This window comes from Leopardus geoffroyi, chromosome D4 (assembly GCF_018350155.1).
Source record: "Leopardus geoffroyi isolate Oge1 chromosome D4, O.geoffroyi_Oge1_pat1.0, whole genome shotgun sequence".
NCBI classification, from domain to species: domain Eukaryota; kingdom Metazoa; phylum Chordata; class Mammalia; order Carnivora; family Felidae; genus Leopardus; species Leopardus geoffroyi.
The window spans coordinates 26,713,679-26,735,014 of NC_059342.1; the positions used below are offsets into that span (position 1 = coordinate 26,713,679).

The 21,336-nt window shown below is 37.5% G+C and overlaps 1 protein-coding gene and 1 pseudogene across 4 annotated transcripts in view; both read right to left on the reverse strand.

Moving 5' to 3' along the window:
• Nucleotides 1–21,336, reverse strand: part of AGTPBP1 (ATP/GTP binding carboxypeptidase 1) — a 165,562-nt gene that overhangs the window by 134,479 nt on the left and 9,747 nt on the right. For all 4 annotated transcript variants that reach the window (XM_045469902.1, XM_045469901.1, XM_045469904.1 and 1 more), the window contains exon 2: nucleotides 7,027–7,091. In XM_045469902.1, the coding sequence (XP_045325858.1) occupies nucleotides 7,027–7,058 (32 nt within the window). In that variant the 5' untranslated portion in view covers nucleotides 7,059–7,091. The remainder of the gene's footprint in view (nucleotides 1–7,026; nucleotides 7,092–21,336) is intronic.
• LOC123593659 lies at nucleotides 16,530–17,796 on the reverse strand (annotated as a pseudogene).

The following is a 21,336-nucleotide window of genomic DNA, read 5'->3' on the forward strand; positions in this document are numbered from 1 at the left end:
TATGTGTATATACTATATGTAATATATAGATACTTATATCATTAAAGACTGAACTCAGGAACACATAAGAGAATCTAGCTATCTTTCATTAAGCCACACATTAAAGATATTTGCAAAAATGTAATAAAAAATGCCAGTCTTCTATCTTTTTGAAAATATAGTTATTTCTAAAACAAAATGTTATATTATTATACAATTGGTTTATTATCATTTTAAAATGAATAGTTTTAATTTCTCAGTTTTAATGTATAATACCATAAATATCAATAGATAAAATAACTCACATCAACAAAAACTTTTTGGAGTCTTCATCAATTTAAGAGCACTAAAAGGTTCTAAGCTAAAAAATTTAAGAACCACTCCTCTAGGCTTATCTTGCACATTTTGTGCTCCTGACCTAGAATCAGCCCTTTCTCCAAAGAGCCCTGGTTCTTTCTGGTGAGAAATGGTACTAAGACACCACAGTCTGCAAACTAGGGAGCAAATACATCTTTAAAAACAGTTCCATAACCCAGATTTAAGAGAAATTTGCATTAAGGAAACCAAAATACTGAAATTTAATAACTGAGTGTTTCTTAAATTTTCTCCATATTATTTTTCTCTTAAAGGTCATCTCTGTATTTTTCAGTAGCTAATAAAACATCTACTATTCAAAAAATTCATGAACATACAAAACACACTAAGTGTAACACACATTCTGTTCTATTCCAAATTAAAAATTTATCAGTAACTCTTAAATTTTTTAAATTACACCACTGTATAAAAAGAAAAAAGAAAAAACAACCTTTCATCGGAGTGATTCCATTCTGAGAATCATGCTCTTTCAAATGGATGGATGGATGAATTTTTGGAAGGGAAGCAAATAATTGAGAACACTGGCAAATCAATTTCCCTTTCTATTCCTATTTTTCTCATCTACAGAATGAAAACTGAACAAAATACTTTAAGCCACCCCAATTTAGCTCTAAGAACGTAAAGCTGCAGACAACTAATATTGAAGGAATCACCGGGTGAACACCAGAGGGCAGCTCTACCTTCTGAATAATTTTCAGACTTTGGAAAATCTGAGGGTGGTGATAAGCTATACAACTATTCAATGGACAATCTGAACTACACTGAGAAAAATTTTAAACAACAAGGCTCAGAAAAGAATGTTATCTTCCCTGCCTTACCCTATTCTTAGACGAATCAAAATGAGGCTCAGACCAAATTTCAGAGATTCAACTTATAATTGTTAATTATTATGTAGTGAAAAATCATGTAATTGGAAATATGAACAATATGAAACACATCAAATCAAGTTAACCTCCAAATGGACATTTTTTAAGGTTTTTTTTTCCTTTTTTTTTCTTTTTTTTGAGAGAAAGAGGGAAGGAGAGACAAAGAGAGGGAGAGAATATTTCAAGCAGTCTCCACACTATCAGTGCAGAGCCTGGGGCAGGGCTCAAACCCACAAACCATGAGATCTTGACCTGAGGCAAAATCAAGAGTCAGATGCACTTAACCGACTGAGCCACCCAGACGCCCCTCAAATGGATATTTTAAAAATAATATCATTCAAATATCTGTTTCACAGTGGTCACCTACTGCTTTGATATTTGGGTTTACTCTCAGAGCTATTTTTCTAAAAGCATAAATTTTCTTGGATATTACAAAAGTCCCAATGATGTACAGATATTAATTTGCAACAAATTATTTCCCAAGCAAGTGCAAGGGCTATAGAACCTACCTTCATATTATAAATAAATGTTATTATCTTTTTCACCTTAAAATGTAGATAATAAAGATGTCCTTGTAAAACAGGTAAAAATATCTCACAGCAAAAAAAAAAAAAAAAAAACAACAGAAATATACTAAAGTTTTAGACTTAAACATGAATCACAGAAATTAAGTTTTAATTTCAAACAATACAGTTTCATTTCTAAAATGCACATTATCTTTCAGAAATGTCTGTTCCTTATTTATAGGTCTTTTTTACCTGTCTTTTATTACTTTTGCTTTGTTTACATTTTTACTGTTTCTCTCCAAATACTGAACACAAAACTTTATTTTCTTCCATCATAAATCAAAGGACAATGAAAAACAGAAATTTCATTATCATTCTTCTGTAGAAATAGTTAAGTATTTAAATATGTATGTTTGGAAAACAATATTATTCTAACTGGAAGAGAACAGTAACTACTTCTCTGACTACTTATTAGAATTAAATGCAATAAAGTCTTCTCTAACAATAAATTCTAGTTCAATACTACCAAGTGACTTGTTGTTAAAGACAACCAAAAAAATCTTGTTAATAAAATTGCAAACTGCCTAAATTTATACTAGGATCAGCAATAATTAGTCAAGTTTTCCTTGAAATTCCTTCACCAAAGTTAATAACATGCTAATGATTTTCTATTCATTATTTTTTATAACTTCTTTGGTAACGTTCCACTGGGATTTTAGGTACACGTTTATGGCTAACTGCTTTGCCCTGGTATCTGTCCTATCTTTCAGAATAACAAGTTTCAGTCAGGTGTGAGCCACCCTGGTAAGCCACACTTCTCATTTTTAGCTTAATGTAGAAGTTAGTATAGGCTAGATCACAGGCTCTCAGTTTTGTTTTAGTGTTGTTTTTTTTTTTTTTTTATTGTCTCATGATATCTTTATATTCAAAAATTACTGGGGACCCCCAAAGAGGTGTTATTTTCAAGGGAAACAGAAATCATCCGACAAACAACCTGGAAGACCAGGACACATCAATACAATAAAAACTACAAAACACTGCAAAAAATATTAAAGAAGATCATAAAAAAGGAATATGGAAGACTCAATGTTGTCAAAATATCAATTCTCCCCCATGGGGCGCCTGGGTGGCTCAGTCAGTTAAGCATCCAACTCTTGATCTCGGCTCAGGTGACAATCTCACAGTTCTGGGATCCACGCTGGACTGGATGTGGAGCCTGCTTAAGATTCTCTCTCTCCCTCTTCCTCTGCCCCTCCCCCACTCGCTCACAGGTACTCTCTCTCAAAAAAAAAAAAAAAAAAAAAAAAGAGAGATATCAATTCTCCCCAAACTGATCTATAGAATCAAGGCAATGCAATAAAAATCCCAGCAGGCTATTGTGTAGAAATTATAAAACTGATGCTAAATTCACATGAAAATATAAAGAAACCTAAAATACACAAAACTTTGGAAATAAAAGAACAAAGTTGGTGGACCAACACTAATTATGAGACTCATAAAGCCACCAAGGCAGAGAGGTATCAACACCAAGATAAACATCTAAATCAGTGGAATGAAACAGAGTCCAAATATAGATCAACACATACACGACAACTAATTTTTGAGAAAGATACAAATTGTTGATTGAGAGGATTTTGCAGGTATAAACAGACCAAACTTACCAAACTGTACTCTCTATGTAAGTTTGTTGCACAATGATTGTATGTCAATGAATTTGTTTACAAATTATAGGTGGCCTTAGTAAGTACTCTTGGGTAAGACAGAAACTACACAGAAATGGATGGAGCATGTGAAAGGAGATGTAGATTGCATTTACAGACCATTTCAAATTTTTTTGGCTTTTAAGGGAATCATATGTATTGGGTAGTAACAGAAGAGCAGAGTCTAAATACTGGGAAGCCCAGATCTTGTTTAAATAGTAATGAATGAAGAAGTTAAACATTCAAGACAGAAGAACAAATGATTAAAAGACCCTGAGAAGGAAAGAGGGAGGTGAAATCAATAACACAGGTTTCAGTATTAGTCTTTGACAATAAAAGAGACACATTCTCTGCTGCAGTAAGTAACAAGATGGTAGGCAGAGGATGGGATCAAATAAAGGGGAATATGGAAAATTTTGGCACCAGAAACATGAGGATAATAGATTGTATCATCTCTGTGATATCATAAGGGGAGGCCATTTGTTAAGGATGTGTATTTGAGATGTCTGAGGATTTCAAAGGTTTAAAAGGTGAAAGAAAGTATAAAATAATCATTACAAAAATTGAGAAAATGAACTTTCCAGAGAACCACAGTCACAAGATTGCTGGGCTCAGTTCAGGCTGATGATCAGTAATTTTTAGTGATATCTGCCAAGTTAGTTCATCCTCCAATGTCATTTAGCTACTCAACAACAGTTTATCCAGAGAAAGGACTCTGTCAGATGGGTGTGATGGAAAATAAAAAACGAGGTAAAGCCATTTCAGGTATTTTCAAGAGTGTAATGATAGACAATGGATTCTACACTGGGTAAGAAAGGAGGAGGTGAATGAGAAAAAATAGAAGTCAACAGATTAGCACTCTCGGTAAGGGAGAACTCTTGTAATACAGACACTGGAGCAAGTGAGCTAGAGAGATAAAAGATTAGAGCAAGGGAAAAGAAGGATTTGACCCTTTTCTATCTATCTCAATTTATCTTACTGAATTCAGGTTTTTTTTAAGTTTATTTATTTATTGTGAGGTAGAGACAGAGAGCACAAGCAGGTAAGGGCAGAGAGAAGGAGAGACAGAATCCCAAGCAGGCTCCATGCCATCAGTGCAAAGCCCAATGCAGGCCTCGAACCCATGAACAATGAGATCATGACCCACACCAGGATCAAGAGTCAGACACTTAGTCAACTGAACCACCCAGATGCCCCTGCATCCAGTTTTCTTCACAGAGCAGTATAACAAGTATTACTAGAAACTATAATTTCTCTTAGATGAAGGCCATTTGCAATGATCCCAATTTAGTTCACCTAAAACAGCAGCAAAAATAACAATAAATATCCAGTAAAATCTATTTCAGGAGAAAAAAATGAAAACTAACACTAAGAGCCAGAAGTTGTCAAACTATAACTTCATATTCTTATGAACAACAAGCTAGTAATTCTAGATACTTTAGCTAATCAACAGAAATAGCATTACTTGTTCCACCTAATCCCAAAAAGAAGACTGGTGCTCCTTTTTAAAACACAGTCAGGGGGCGCCTGGGTGGCTCAGTCGGTTAAGCGTCCGACTTCAGCTCAGGTCACAATCTCGCGGTCCATGGGTTCGAGCCCCGCGTCGGGCTCTGGGCTGATGGCTCAGAGCCTGGAGCCTGCTTCCAATTCTGTGTCTCCCTCTCTCTCTGCCCCTCCCCCGTTCATGCTCTGTCTCTCTCTGTCTCAAAAATAAATAAACATTAAAAAAAAAAATTTAAAACACAGTCAGTACTTAATTCCTTTACTATAGAAATTACAGAAATACTTGAACAATGAAATTTGTTACAATGTATTACATAGTTAACACCTGGAAAACCTAACAATTTAAGGAATAAATCTTTTTTTTTTTTTTTTTTTTTAACGTTGATTTATTTTTGACACAGAGAGAGACAGAGCATGAACGGGGGAGGGTCAGAGAGAGAGGGAGACACAGAATCTGAAACAGGCTCCAGGCTCTGAGCAGTCAGCACAGAGCCCGACGTGGGGCTCAAACTCATGGACCGTGAGATCATGACCTGAGCCAAAGTCGGACGCTTAACCGACCAAGCCACCCAGGCGCCCCAGGAATAAATCTTATCTAAATAAACTGTGTGGGGCACCTGGGTGGCTCGGTGTGTTGTGTCTGACTTCAGTTCAGGTTATGATCTTGCATTTCATGAGTTCGAGCCCCACATTAGGCTCTGTGCTGACAGCTCAGAGCCCAGAGCCTGTTTCGGATTCTGTGTCTCCTTCTGTCTCTGCCCGTCCCTTGTTCATGCTTTGTCTGTCTCCCTCCCTCCCTCCCTCCCTCTCTCTCTTTCTCTCTCAAAAATAAACATTAAAAAAAATTTTAGGGGCTCCTGGGCAGTTGAGCATCCAACTTCAGCTCAGGATTGATGGGATCAAGCTCCACGTTGGGCTCTGTGCTGACAGCTCAGAGCCTGGAGCCTACTTCAGATTCTGTGTCTCCCTCTCTCTCTGTTCCTCCCCCACTCATGCTCTGTTTCTCAACAATAAATAAATAATTTTCTTTTAACTTTAAATAAACTGTGTATATACTTCTCATTAGAAAACAGAGTAAACCATACTTGTAAATGCAAAGTTGTAGTAAATGTAACATACAACACTGCTACAAAGCAAAAAAACTCTATTATCAATATTAATAAGTTGTCATTTACTGAGCCTGCTAGACACTACTTAATCTTTGCAACTTCATAGTGATAGCATTACTATTACACCCATTTTATAGACACTTAACAGGGTTAAGTAATCTAGCTAAAAAAATTCCAAATTAGAATCAATGAGTTTGACTTTTAATGAAAGAGTCCACAGTAAAACCTTGCTAAGGACAATTTCTTGGTACATTCGAGCTTTAGTCAATATGATGCTTTAACTCAGGCGTAGTTAAAATTTTCCTGGAAAGGGCCGGACACTGTGGACCAAACAGTCTCTGTCATGATTACTCAACTCTGTCACTCTAGAGCAAAAGTGTCCAGACAATATATAAATGAAGGAGCACAGCTTGTTACAATGAAACTTTATTATGTACACAGAAATTTCAATTTCATATAAACTTCCTGTGTCATAAATATTCTTCCCCCACCCCCCGCCCTAACCATTTAGAAATGTTAAAAACTATTCTTCAGGTGCCTGGGTGGTTCAGTCAGTTAAGTGCATCTGACTCTTGATTTTAGCTCAGGTCATGATCTCACAGTTCATGGGATCGAGCCCCAAGTCAGGCTTCCCACTGAAAGCACAGAACCTGCTTGGGATTCTCTCCCTGGCCCCCTCTCTCTGCCCCTCCCCCACTCTGTTTCTCTCTCTTTCTCTCTCAAAATAAATAAACTTAAAAAAAAAAAACTATTCTTAGCTCATAAGCTATACAAAAACAAGAAGTAGACCAAATTTGGCCCATGGGTCATAGTTTGCTGACTCTTATTTTTAACTGAAAAGTTAAACATTAATAAATATTAATTTAAAAATATAAATACAACATACAATCATTTAAACATAAATAATATTTTCAAGTAAGGAGTTTCAAATAACCATTGGAGCATTACTTCCATAACTGATACATATTGGTATTTAGAAGTACAGTACCTCTTCTCTGATACCACTTTTAACTTGCTCATCTTGAGTTACTTCATTTCATCATTGCAGATAATCTAAAAGAAAAAACGTTAATGATTTTAAACACATGATTGTTTCTAAATATTAGGTGACATAAAAGCCAGACAACTGAAAGTTTTTATTGTAAAGATAACAAGATAACACAAGAAACCGAAGAAGAATGTTTTGAGTTTTATGTGCTTCTGGCAAGCTACTTCAATGTGCAAAAATGTGTGACTAGTATAAGACCTAAAACCAGCCAGTAAAAGGTTATCAAAATCCTGGTGCTACAAAAATGCAAAAACCTAACATAATAATCTAATATCTAGTGTTAACATTTCTTTTGAGACAGTTCAAATTATCTTTCCTGTTCTTACAGTCCTCCTTAAAATACTCAAACCAACCACAGCAATGTACTTACTTGTCCACCATTCACACTGTGGTCAAATACTGTTAAATGCGTACCATTATTTCTATGAGAGAGCACTTTTTAACAACAAATTGTGTACACAGTAAAAACCATCTATAATATCTCATTCAATATACGTAATGCATATTTTCCTTCAACAAAGTTTTATCATTAGAAAGTGTACATTATACATTTTAAAGCTTTAAGTCTTGGCTTGCAGAATCTTTTCAACTTTTCGTATTTCTTTTGCAACTATTCACCCTCCAAAAAAGAAAAAAAAAAAAAAAAGAACCCTGGACATTTTTAAATTTTATATATAAATGCTTACTGAGGCAGAATTTTGTGGCATCACTAGAAAGTTTAAAAATTACTGCCAATTCAACAAGTTTCTCACATATTTATGCAATATATAGTAATGCCATTTAGTTAAAGGGAAGGAAACATGCAAAAGAACGTAACAGATTTAGAAGATACAGGTATTCTGGATGTTTTTCTTCAATTAACAAAGAACTTTCAACTTCAATAAAACACATATGATTTTTTTTTCAATTTTTTCATTAACTCAATTATAAAAGAGAAAACATGTATTTAGGATTATGTATAAAAATTACATAATTGTTTTTAAGGTTACTAGAAATTTTAAATTGCTATTCTTTTAATTGACTTAAAAAAAAAACCTACCAATTGAAAGTAACTTTTTCCAATTTCCAAATTAATTAAGAATCAAAAATCCAAAGGAGGAAAAAAATCCTATGTAATTTCAAAAGCACTAATGCTGCCATAAACATAAAGTTAAAGTAAGTTACTTCTACTTGTTGGGTGGTAGGGTGCTCTCTAAAAGTGCATTAATAGCACATCTCATGAAAAGTTCACTGCGAATCTCATTAGAACTGATAAAGTTGGGGGGGGCACCTGGGTGGCTCAGTCGGTTGAGTGTCCGACTTCAGCTCAGGTCACAATCTCATGGTTTGTGAGTTTGAGCCCTGCGCCAGGCTCTTTGCTGATGGCTCAGAGCCTGGAGCCTGCTTCAGATTCTGTGTCTCCCTCTCTCTCTGCCCCTCCCCCACTTGTGCTCTGTCTCTCTCTGTCTCTCAAAAATAAATAAATGTAAAAAAATAAAAAATAAAAGAACTGATAAAGTTGGATAGGTTAATGTTGGGCAATTACATCACAGCCAATTCTATTTCAACAGTTAAGAAATGATTCAAATTTCCAATTCACAATAAAATAATAGTCGAACAACAGGCATTCCTATCCTCTCCCTCCTAGGACTGAATTAAAGTAGACAGCAGCAATAAAGAGAAATTAAGTTATGTTGAAGCCCCACAGTGCCAAAAAGGAAACAAAAGTTGGGGATGGGAGGTAGGTGCCTTGTCCAGAAGAACTCAGGACACTTGGAACCCAGAGACTAGAAGATGCCAAGTAAAACAGAAAGAGACTGCTTGGCAGCTAACTAAAACCTTGTAATCCCAACTTCTTACCTCCTCCATACCTCATACCTCACCATTGTGGGAAATGTTCAACAGCTAGTCACAGAACTCCTGACAAATAATCTTCACTAAAGAAACTGACGACCTCAAAGAATTCTGCTTTCTGGGACTAAAGAGATCCCCAGGAAAAAGGCCAGCTCTCAATCCCATCATCCTAGAGCTAAGCCAGTATGGTCACTTTTTATAGCCTAAGGCCAGAGTGTCCCCAGAGAACTTGGGAACTTTCTGTTTTGAAAGTCTGTGTCCATTACAGTATCACGTACTAAAAAGAGGCACCTAGAGAAGTGCTGCATTTCACCAAGTTTGTGGCTTTGCCAACCAAGTGTGACAAAGCAAGAAAGGGGCAGAGAAACTGAGAATGTATAACAAGGGCATAATGATAAAAACTGACCGTGAAGTTTAGGTATAATCTACTCATTCCTCTTTATGGGGTCATTCTCATCACCATAAAATCATGTTATTTCCGAGTCTTGAAGGGAAAAACAACCTCTCTTGTTCCCACTTCCTCAATCCTCAATCAAGTCTCATTTAGTTGTTTACACACATTGCCAACCAGTACTCTCTTCCCATCCTCTCCTAAACACACTCCAGCCAGATCTCCCCATCCCACTTGTCTGTGTCAGTGACCTCCATGTCCCTAAATCCAACTGTCAACTCTCAGTCTTCATCTTATTTGCCCTATCAGCAGCATTTGATAGAACTGGTCACTCCTTTTTCTTGGAAATACTTTCCTCATTTGGCCATACTTTCTAAGCTTCCCTCACTGGATGCCCCAGGCTCATTTCTTTCTCATCTGTTTCTAACTCCAGTCTCTTCCTTGGTGACCTCATCCAGTCTCATGACTACTCAACATCTCCACTTGGATCTCTAATAATATCAAAACTCAACATATCCAAAACTGATCTCCTGACCCGCTCTCCCCTACCAAGTATGCCCTCACCTAAGCTTTTCCAACTGTAAAGACAATTCTCTCTCCAGTTCTCAGTACAAGGCCTTAACTTCCTCCTTGGCTTCTATCTTACATCCCACATCCAATGCATCAGCAAGTTCTGATAATTCTACTTTCAAAATACATCCAGAATCTGATCACTCCACCATAGCTACTACAATGGTCAAGCAAACCATCCTCATTAGTTTTCCTTCTACCTCTGGTCTCCTACAGTCTATTCTCAACACAACATCCTGACTGATCCTATTAAACCCTTGGGGAAATAAAAGTGGGGGGGGGGAAACCTTAGGTAAATCTTGTCACCACTCTGCTCGATGTCCTGCAACGCTGCCCATTTCGGTGGCACTAAGCACCCTAGGTGAATACCCCCAGCCGTTCCCCTCCCTGACTTCATCTCGTACCTACAATTCTCCTCACTCACACTGCTCTAGACACACTGTCTGTGCCTCCTTGCTTTCTTCCCACTCTTACCTTAATGCCTTTGCCTAAGCTGTTTCCTCTATCCAAAATGTTCTCCTGCCAGATAGTCTAATGACCAAACAACTCCCAAACTTCTTTTGCTTGAGTATCACCTTTTCAATAAAGTCTAAATTTCAACCATCCTATTTAATTTTGTAAACCAGATCCAGACCCCAGCATACCCACTGTCCCTTGCCTGAATCTACTCTCTCTTCTTCTGGAGCACTTACCACCTTCTAACACTGGATGATTCACAAATTACTGAACACTTGTAAGACTGTACTATGCAATAACTGATAATATATGAACATGCATCAAAACAACTTTCAAGGGAACAGTTTAGTTTTATAAACTTACAAATGTTCAACAGATACCCCATTAAACCATATATATCAATCCTGTAATCAAATTCATCCCAGACCCTTACCAGTTTATCACTACTGATGACTACAAAGGCAACCACAGTAGGTACCTTCATTTTCTTGAGGTTCTGAGGAAAAAGTGATAGCAACCCACAGTCCTCGGTATGCCCACATAAGAAATCACACGTTCTAATATCTAATATCTCACTGGCCAATATTTTACTCATTTAATCACCTTGTCAACTAGACAATTTACTTAACTCTGTGTATTGCTTACTATCTATATTTCCCTGCTAGAATTAAAGCTCCATATACACAAAAATCTGTTTTGCTTAGTAAATGCCTCCCAAGTATCTAGAAGAGAGCCAGCACACTGCAGGTGCTAAATAAGGATACTTAATATTTTGTCTTCCTATCTAGAAACAAAGGTCTGTCTTGAAGAACAATGTTGACATCTATACTGACAATGTCCCATGGATAGCTGGCTTCATCTGAAGATTTGTCACTCTTGTTTAAAAAAAAACAAAAGCTGACTTCACGACACAGTGTTTTCTTCACAAAGAGGTGCTAATGTCAAAAACTCTGGCAGGTGAGAGGAAAAAGTTGCTTGAAACTACAAAAAATGATTAACTTTATTAAACAAAAACCTGTTCACTTGAAAATATTTATGGGTGCCTGGGTGGCTGAGTCAGTTGAGCATCTGACTTCGGCTCAGGTCATGATCTCATGGTCCACGGGTTCGAGCCCCATGTTGGGCTCTGTGCTGACAGCTCAGAGCCTGGAGCCTACTTTGGATTCTGTGTCTCCCTCTCTCTCTGCCCCTCCCCCGCTCACGGTCTGTCTGTCTGTCTCTCTCTCTCTCTCTCTCTCTCTCTCCCCCTCCCTCCCTCCCTCTCTCTCTTGAAAAATAAACATTAAAAAAAAATTTTAAAGAAAAAATAAAAACCAATGTTTAAAGAACTATGTTACAACCTGAACAAGGAGCATATGAATCTCCTGTTACATCCAGAAATGCAGTGACTTAGTGCATGAGGAGTTCTCAACAGGGTGTCAGCGCTGAAAGGTGAAGTGCAGAGTACTTTCACACAGTAGGCTATGTGCTTGGAGAAAAAAGGCTGCCTACTGAAACCAGCCAACTTAGCAAACACTTGTTATCACGTGAAGCAAGTGAATGACTTTGCAAGACCTTAGAGAAAATGTTTTAACTTCAAGTGACAAGATTATTGGGGAAAAAATCAGGTGACAAACAAAAATCATAAAACTGCTCCTACTGCTGCTTGGGTTTGAGAGTGAAAAAGGGTATCTGTAAATCTCAAGTCTTGCTGACCTAGAAGAACAAAATTGAAAAGCAAATTTCCTCCTTATTTTCAAACAAGTGTAAGACTGAATGAGGAACCCTTCCTCTGAATCTACTGCTCAGGCTGAGAACTTGACTTTGAGGAAGAAGAATTTCATATGTTATGGTCTAATTACACACTCAAGATGAGACTTCCTGATCTGTCCCTAAAAGAGTTCTCAGTGTCTACAAACGAGTAGTATCCTGAAAATCTTAGGAAAATAATGAACATTTCGCTGTAGGCTTTCAACCTCTCATGCAAGAAAGATTTTGTTTTTTAATAGCATCAAGAGCCAGGAAGAAATAATCTTATGTTGGCTGAAATGAAATCTGTGAATGGTTATTTCAAGTTCAACATAGAAAGCAAAAACAAGTTTCATGAGAGATAAACTTCATTCTTTTGGCTTCAAAAAATAACAATTTTATTGTATAAAGCCTTTTCATAAAAAATCAACACATATAATCATTCATAACTTCTGAACCTATATTCACTCAAGTGAGTGAGTGGAAAAAAAAAGTTTGTTTTTTTCAAATTCTTATATAAATTGTATATTAGGCTCTACTTTCGTTAATATTATTTTGACCTATGGTTTTTAGTAGCTTTGCTATTTGACACTGCTAATGTTCACATTGTATTTTATTTTTTTTTATTTTATTTTTTTTTATTTTTTTCTTTGAATGTTCACATTGTAAACAACGTTAATTAGAATCAACTTACAGTGGTACTGGCAAAAAGACAGAAAACCAGACCAACAGAATAGACCTTAAAGTCTAGAAATAAACGCACACATCTCTGGCCGACTGATTTTTGGCAAGGTTACCAAGTCCACTCAGTGAAGAAAGAATATGAGCACCCCTCAGAGATATTGCAGGTTCAGTTCCAGACCACTGTAATGAAGCGAGTATCATAATAAGGCAAGTCAAATGAAAATTGTTTGGTTTCCCAGCACATATAAAAGCCTTGTCTACACTATACTGTAGTCAATTAAGTGTGCAAAGCACAATATCTAAAAAAAAAAAACAATGTGCATACTTTAATTAAAAAGTACTTCATTGCTAAAAAGTGCTAACCATCATGTAAGTTTTCAGCAAGTCAGAATCACTGACTGCAGATCACCATAATAAATATAATAATGAAAAAGTTTGAAGTAATGTGAGAATTACCAAAATGTGACACACACAAAGTGAGCAAATGCGTTGGAAAAATGGTGCCAACAGGCTTGTTAGATACAGCATTGCCACAAACCTGCAATTTATAAAAAACAGTATCTGTGAAACGCAATAAAGCAAAGCACAAGAAAGTGAGGTATGTCTGTAGTCCCTTCTATGCTGGGACAGCGTGACTTCCACATGCAAAAGAATGAAGTTGGTACTCAAACCGTATTATAAAAATTAACTCAAAATGGATCAGTGACCCCAATATAAGTGCTAAAACTTTCAGTAGAAAACACGGAGGCAAATCTACAGGACCTGGAATTGGCAAGAGATTCTCCACTGCAGCAACAAAAGCACAACCAACAAAAGAAAAAAAAGATAAGATGGACTTCAAAATTTAAAGTTTTTTGTGCATCAAAGGACACTATCAAGAAAGTGAAAAGCAAACACAGAATGGGAGAAAATATTTGCATTTATATATCTGATAAGAGTTTTGTAGCCAAATATATATACAACTTCTCCAACTCAACAACCAAAAGAGAACTCAATTTAAAAATGAGCAAAGAACTTGAGGGGCGCCTGGCTGGCTCAGTCGGTAAAGCATGCAACCTTAGGACTTGAATAGACATTTCTTCAAAGAAAATATTCAAATGACCAATAGGCACATGAAAAGATGTTCAACATCATTAGTCATTAGAGAAATGCAAATCAAAATCACAGTATTACTTCATACCAACTAGGATGTCTATAATTTAAAAAACAGTAAATAGGGGTTGAAAATGTGGATAAACTAAAACCCTCATTTGTGGCTGGTGGGAATGTAAAATGGTGCAACCACGTAGAAAACAGTTTGGCAGTTCCTAGAGCTAAATGTAAAATACCATATGACCCAGCAACTCTACTCCTAAGTACACACCCAAGAACTGAAAACAGTGACTTGAAGAGATAATTTCCATTAATGTTCATAGAAGCATTATTCACAATAGCCAAAAGTAGAAAAAATCCAGGTGTCCACTAACAGATGAAGGGACAACATGTGGTAGATACACACAATGGAATATTATTCAGCTTTTTATAAAAAGGAATGAGGTTCTTGTATATGCTATAACATGAACCTTGAAAATATTATGTAAAGTGAAATAAGCTAGAAACTAAGCAACAAAAATCATATGCCCCCACCTATATGAAATACCTAGAATTGGCAAATTCATAGATATATAAAATAGATTTTAGAAGTTAGCAGGGGTTGGAGACAAGAGGATGTAGGGAGTCATAGTCTAATAATTAAAAAGTGTCTGTCTGCAGTGACAAAAAATTTCAGAAATAGTGGTGATGGCCGTACAACTTTGTGAATGCAATTAATGCCGTTGAATCAAAAGCTAAAAAATGGTTACACGGGCTAATTTTATATTAGATATGTTTTACCACAACAAAAAAATACAAAACATTAACTTACATTATTTATTTAAATTAGGTCTATCCTATCTTTTTTTTTTTTTTTTTTAATTTTTTTTTTTTTTTTCAACGTTTATTTATTTTTGGGACAGAGAGAGACAGAGCATGAATGGGGGAGGGGCAGAGAGAGAGGGAGACACAGAATCGGAAACAGGCTCCAGGCTCTGAGCCATCAGCCCAGAGCCCGACGCGGGGCTCGAACTCACGGACCGCGAGATCGTGACCTGGCTGAAGTCGGACGCTTAACCGACTGCGCCACCCAGGCGCCCCTTGGTCTATCCTATCTTTTAAAAAAATGAATTCATTTTACTTTAAGTCAGTTAAACAGAAATGTATTATCTTTACCACATGAGGTTTTAAAAATCATGAAAAGGAAGAAAGATTAGTTTCCAGAATGGTAAGGTAATTTTAACTACCTATTTGCTTTTCACGTAAGGTTAATTAAAGTCTTTTTTGTATGCTTTAAATAAAGAAAAATAAAACTACTTTTGTATACATCATATACCACAAGGCATAATTTATTAATGTCTTGTGTAGTAAAAACTTGTAGTAAGACTCCTTAGGCCTACTTGTATAAAGTAAAAAAATAAAGTGGGAAATTTAAGGAAAGGAAAACCTGTTTTTCCTACCTGCATTACTAACTCACATTAGAGTTCATACTGTTTGTGGGGATGGAGAGCCACACAAAAGAGCAGACTAATTAAATAGCCACAATAAACAGATGTGCAGAAAAATACTCTCTTTCAAAAGAGCATTAGCAGTCATTACTGAGGTACTATTATATAGACTTAAAATTTCAATTACACCCCGCCAACTCTGAGCCTCATAAGGCCCCGAAGGCCTACTGTCCTGCCATGTGCAATCCCATCCAGCAAGAAGGGCTCTCCACCCAACTGGTTCCACCGTCAGCTGAACCAGCTGCACCCCACTCAGTCCTCAAGCTGTCAGTGCCTTGCCCTGCCAGCCCTCAGAATTATTCAAACAAATTAATCACATCCTCCCATGAGGGCAGTCCTTTTGTTATTTCATCCATTTGTTACTACAAAGCCTGCCTCCCATGGCCACTGTGACTGGTTCACTCTACTCCCAAATGCCACTTCCATGAGGGATGCAGTATCCTCCTCTCCCAGGTTGTGAGTATTTGACGAGTAAACTGTTGTTAATAGCATCTGGTCAAAGTCAGGAAGTAGCCATCTCATACCATTTAAGACATAAGATCCCTCCTTCACCAATGAATTGATCAGAACAATTATCAAAACTAAGTATCACAGCTGCTAACACAGATGTTCTAATTTTTATGGAGGAATTTCCTGAGACCTGAAAATTATCTCGTGGACCCTTTGGGGTATAGAGAAAGACCAGTAGACAGGACTGGTGCAGCCATAACAGGTCTTGGCCCAGGGTGGTTCTACAGCTAGTTAAGTACAGCAGGACATTCCTGATCACCATAGCCTCCTGACCACCACAGTTTCCTGATTTTATTTATTCTTTTTTTATAAAGTAAAACTTCAGTTTACTCATCTGTTTATCACACAGTACATGAGTACATGAGGTAAAGTGTTTCACATTACATATTCCTCTTCCAACTCCTTGGAATGTTCACTTCTTTGGTTAAAAGGAGAGACTAGACATGAGGGGCAGGCAATGCTTACATAACTGAAATAAAGTTGAGGAGGGGGCAAGGGCGCCTATGTGGCTCAGTCAGTTGAGCATCCGACGTCAGCTGAGATCATGATCTCACAGTTTGTGGGTTCAAGCACCGCACCGGGCTCCATGCTGTCAGAGCCCGCTTCGGATCCTCTGTCCCCCCTTCTCTCCACCTCTCCCCCACTCGCACTCTCTCTCAAAAAATAAATACTTAAAAAAAAATTGAGGAGGGGCAATGCTAACATCACCCTGGCAGGGATGGGCACAAGGGGACTGTTAGTCACAGCTATTTTCTAGAACTGTTAGCTGGAAACAAAGGAGCACCACTCCTGGACGCTCTTGCTGTCATGGGCCTCAGTCAGCCCCACCACACAGGTACAGCAGCACTTTTGGGTAGCTGCCTTTGGTGGCTCACTGGATGCAGCAGTACAAGGACTCGCCACACTTTCTCTTGGATTCAGACCTAATTTTCAACATGTCCACTGAGAGAGACCATGACTCTAATCAGGACTTTACTGGGGCACCTGCCTGGCTCAGTCAGTACAGCATGCAACTCCTGATCTCAGGGTCCTGAGTTCGAGCCCCACAGTGGGTGCAGAGATTACTTTAACATTTCAAGATTTAATCAGGACTTTATCACGAGTCCTTCTGCCCTTCCTGGAGTCATATAGTCAGCAAAATATAGGGGCTTGTTCTGAATGCACTGCCCCGGCTTCGGGAAAGCATTTTCCAGATCTCCTTTCACCTCCTTCTTGATGTTGTCCAGCGTGTCATACTTTCTGGATGTGTCACACACTTCACTTGTTTTGATGCTGATCCACTTGGGCACATCAGTTCCTTTCCTCTTCACTCCAGCATCATAGAGATCCCAGGCACCTTGGTCAATCAATCAGTTCATAACCAATGACAGAGCCATCCTCTGCTCTTCTACCCTTTGCGAGGGCAACCATCAGCTTGCAGAAGTCACCAGATGTGTCAAAAACAATAACCTCCAGATCAATCTTGTACATTTCCTCATAGACTCTATTAATTTTCTGAAGCTCCTAGTTGGTCCTTGAGCAGACGATCTCAATGAGGGAGTCCTCATGAGTCCCCAGGCCCTTCATGGAGGATTTCAGCACAGAAGCATCATACTGAACAGGTGTTTGCAACAGGCCCCAAAACACGGTCTCCAGGCTGACTTCAGTGCTGGTACAAGTTCCCTTTTGGTCCTTCTCTGGTGGGGAAGGCAACATCCTGTTTCTGTTCATTGTTGAGGCTGGTCAAAATGGTTGACAATGGTGACCTCATCCACACCTTTGGTTTTGATAGCTGTTTCAATGTTCAGAGCATCACACTCAGTATCAAAATTGGTATATGCAAAATTGGCATCACCAACCAGCATGAACTTGGGGGTGGGAGTTTTCACCCTCCAAGCTGAGCTTGCAGAGAATGTCGTGAACAGCAGACATTCTGAAAGAAGCTAGGCCAGACGCCGAGAGCCGCAAGCATCCCCAGTTGTGGAGTCAACAGTATCCTCATTTTAAAATATCAGTGTGGTTCTAGGAATGAAGATCTGAAAGCAATTTCACAACTAGACAGGTCTCTTAATCATAAAAGAGACAATATCTCCCTTGGTCTCTCAGTTTTGTGTAGAGGTTTTGGGAGCTGTTCCTTAAAGCTCAACCTAGAATCTCTTTCTTTAAATCTCCGAACAATTCTGTAAACCAATTAAAACCCGTGCCAGGTATTGATTTATTGCCCCTCATCTCTAAATTCACCATTTTTGCCTGCTCTGTGAAAACGGATGTGTGCCCTTAAAATACTAATTTCTTTGCCAGCTGGCAAGACATTAAGCTTTGTCAAGAGGGCACTGGAAAGACATTGCAGAGGAAAAGGATTTTGCTTCCTGGCTCTGGGGTGTTCACTTGGCTGCAGCAGCCAAGGCTTCTCTGAGACCCATTCCTGCAACAAGGATGGTTTCTACAGCACCAAGCTCCTACAGCACATGCAGCCTCTCCAACAGGGGTCTAAGCTGCTCTGTAGCAGAGGGCCTCCAGTGAGACATCTCCCCATGAACAGCTTTCCCTGGCACCCTACAAGGTGAACATGCAGCAAATTCCACTAGTGTCACACCACACCTACTTGCCTTGACCTTACCTTTTTCAACAAGTCTTCAGTGGGGAAGAAGGGCCCACTCTATCTCAGCCTTGGGAGAAGTAACCAGCTATCCCAATCTTCTTTAGAGTTATCTTTACTTCTTGCTGATAAATCCCTCAATCAATTCTCCAATCCCTGTTATAGTCAATAATTTTTTATGTTAATCTTTCCCTGTTAAATTACCGTGTGGTTTCTATTTCCTGATTGGACCCAGACTGATATATCCCAGCAAACTACTTAGTACTCTAACATATATAAACCTTCTCTGCCTAAGGTGTCTAGAGTGAATTTTGTTCTCTGAAAGTCAAACTTTAATTTTCTTTTTCAAAAAGACTTTTGTGAGGAAAAATCGTACAATCAGAGATTAGAAAAATCTATGACCTCAGTTTTTAATTAGCAAGTGATACTAATTAATCATAGAGTTTTAAGTATTAATTCTGATAATTGTATTCCTAGATCAGCCTATTAAATACTTTAACTGTAAAATTAACTCCATCTTAGAGTACTATCATTCTTGTTATGCTTAACTACTGTTTAAAAAGTTAGTCTACAATGAGATACCACTTCTCACCCACTAGCATGGCTATAATAGTTTTTAAAAAATACAGACAATAACAAGCATTAGCAAGGATGTGAAAAACTGGAATCCTCATACATTGTTGATAGGAATTTAAAACGGTACAGCTGCTTTGAAAACAATCTAACAGTTCCTCAAAAGGTTAAACAAAAAGAAACCATGTGACCCAACTATTCCATTTCTAAGTATATACTCAAAGAAATGAGAATTTATATCCACACAAAAATTTGTACACAAATGTTCCTAACAGCATTATTCATAACCAAAAAGTGGAAATAACCCAAATGTCCACCAACCAATGAATGGATAAATGAAATGTGGTACAGCTATATAGAATATTATTCAATGATAAAAAGAAACAAAGGACTGATATATGCTACATAAATGAACCTTGAAAATATATTAAATAAAAGGAAGCCAGTCATGAAAGACAACATCATTGTATGATTCCATTTATATGAAATATCCAGAATAGGTAAATCTATACAGAGAGTAGATTAATGCTTATCTAGGACTAGAAGAGAATGGGGTGGGGCTGGGGGAGGAGACACACTAAAAGGATGTGGGATTTCTTTTTGGGACAATAAAAATGTTCGAAAATTCACTGTGGTGATGGCTACACAACTCTGTGAATATACTAAAGGGCACTGAATTGCGTATTTTAAAGGGAAAATTGTATGGTATGTGAGTTATATCTCAATAAAGCTGTTAAAAAAAAAAGTCACTGCAGGAACTTTCTAATTCAATCCATCCTTAAATTAGGGTTAAGGGCTTAACACTCTCTGTAGTTCAGTGCCTGATTCCCACAATAGAATACAATATCCCTTTTACACAAAAGCAAAACTACTGACCCACCTGGGTCTTTAGGGAGAAAAAAAAACACAATCCTGCTATGCTGCACATAAAAAAAAAATCCGCAGTATACATTTCCCAAAATGGCGGGGGGGGGGTCTGTATACGTTGACTTTTATATATATTTAAAGGTGGCTTGAACTTGAATTAAATGTGGGCATATGGCCTTGGCGGAAAACCACATAAGCAAGATCAACTCACTCAACCTAGCCCACACATAAGAAAAAAACAAGCAATTTTATATACTCTAGCTCAAGAAAAGTATTGGATTTTCTGATTTGTTTGTGTTTTAGATTCTCCTGATCTTTTGCTCTCAACTAGAGCTAGTTCCAGAGCCCAAGAAACCAAAACTGAAGGCCTCAGGTTCCACTGGCTTAAGCTTAAAATCAAACCTATCAGCCAAGTCAGTAAGTGTGCATAAACACACTTCATACATGTAAGCCTGTCCTAATTTCCATTCCACAAACAAGCCATAAAAGAAATTCTGGCACACGCCCCAAAGTTAAGGTTATATTTTCTAAATATATATACTTCGCAAACATACATGGTTTTTAATGTATTTCAAATCAAACTGCTAAAAAATGCAAAGAAACATACACTATTCACATGAAATCTTTTAAATACAGTCTGAGGAAATATGATTCCTTTTCACTTGCATTGTTTAAACAACCTGGTTCTATTCCTATTCAACCAGAACAACTTCACTATTTTACTCTCAAATGTCCACAAATGGGCCTCCCTACAAGATATAATTAGGAAAAATTTCCACTGTTTAAAAACTTTGGGGAAGCACTGCTCTAGTCAACAATGATTACCTTTGCTGTTAAATAGTAGACATTGTTCTTATTGTGGTGGACGTGGACAACTAAGGAAAGACTGCAGTTAAAGAAGATCTGGGTAGTTGGTTCTACTGCGAGGAACCGGGAAACAAATACACTGAAAAGGCATCATCTTTTGTCAGATTTCTCTAATTGTTTCATTATCTGAAAAGAAGAAATCACTTTTCAAGAACATAAGGCAGCTACTATTCCCCCACACCAGCTATGTCAATGTGATGGAAAAGCGTAAATTCTGATTACTGAATAAGAAACATCCCAAAGAATATGACCATACCCTTGGCAGCATCCTTGAAGGAACAGTGAGAAATTTTAAAGGAAGAAGGTAAACAATATCTGCTGTCTAAGGAAAGAGAAGTAACATTCTCAGCAAAAGGCATATAAAAATCATTTCCATTTAAATTGACAGAAATATATATATTGGACACAGTCTGCATATACTAACCCACATCTCCATATACATTAACCTACTCTAAATTACTACTATTAGAGTATACATTTTCATCTAGTTACCTTATTCATATGGTATTCAATGATTAGAGATGTTGGAACAAACACAGATCCCCATGCACTCAAAAATGCACATATAACTTTTGACTCCCCCCAGATTTAGTTATCAATAGCCAGAAGCCTGG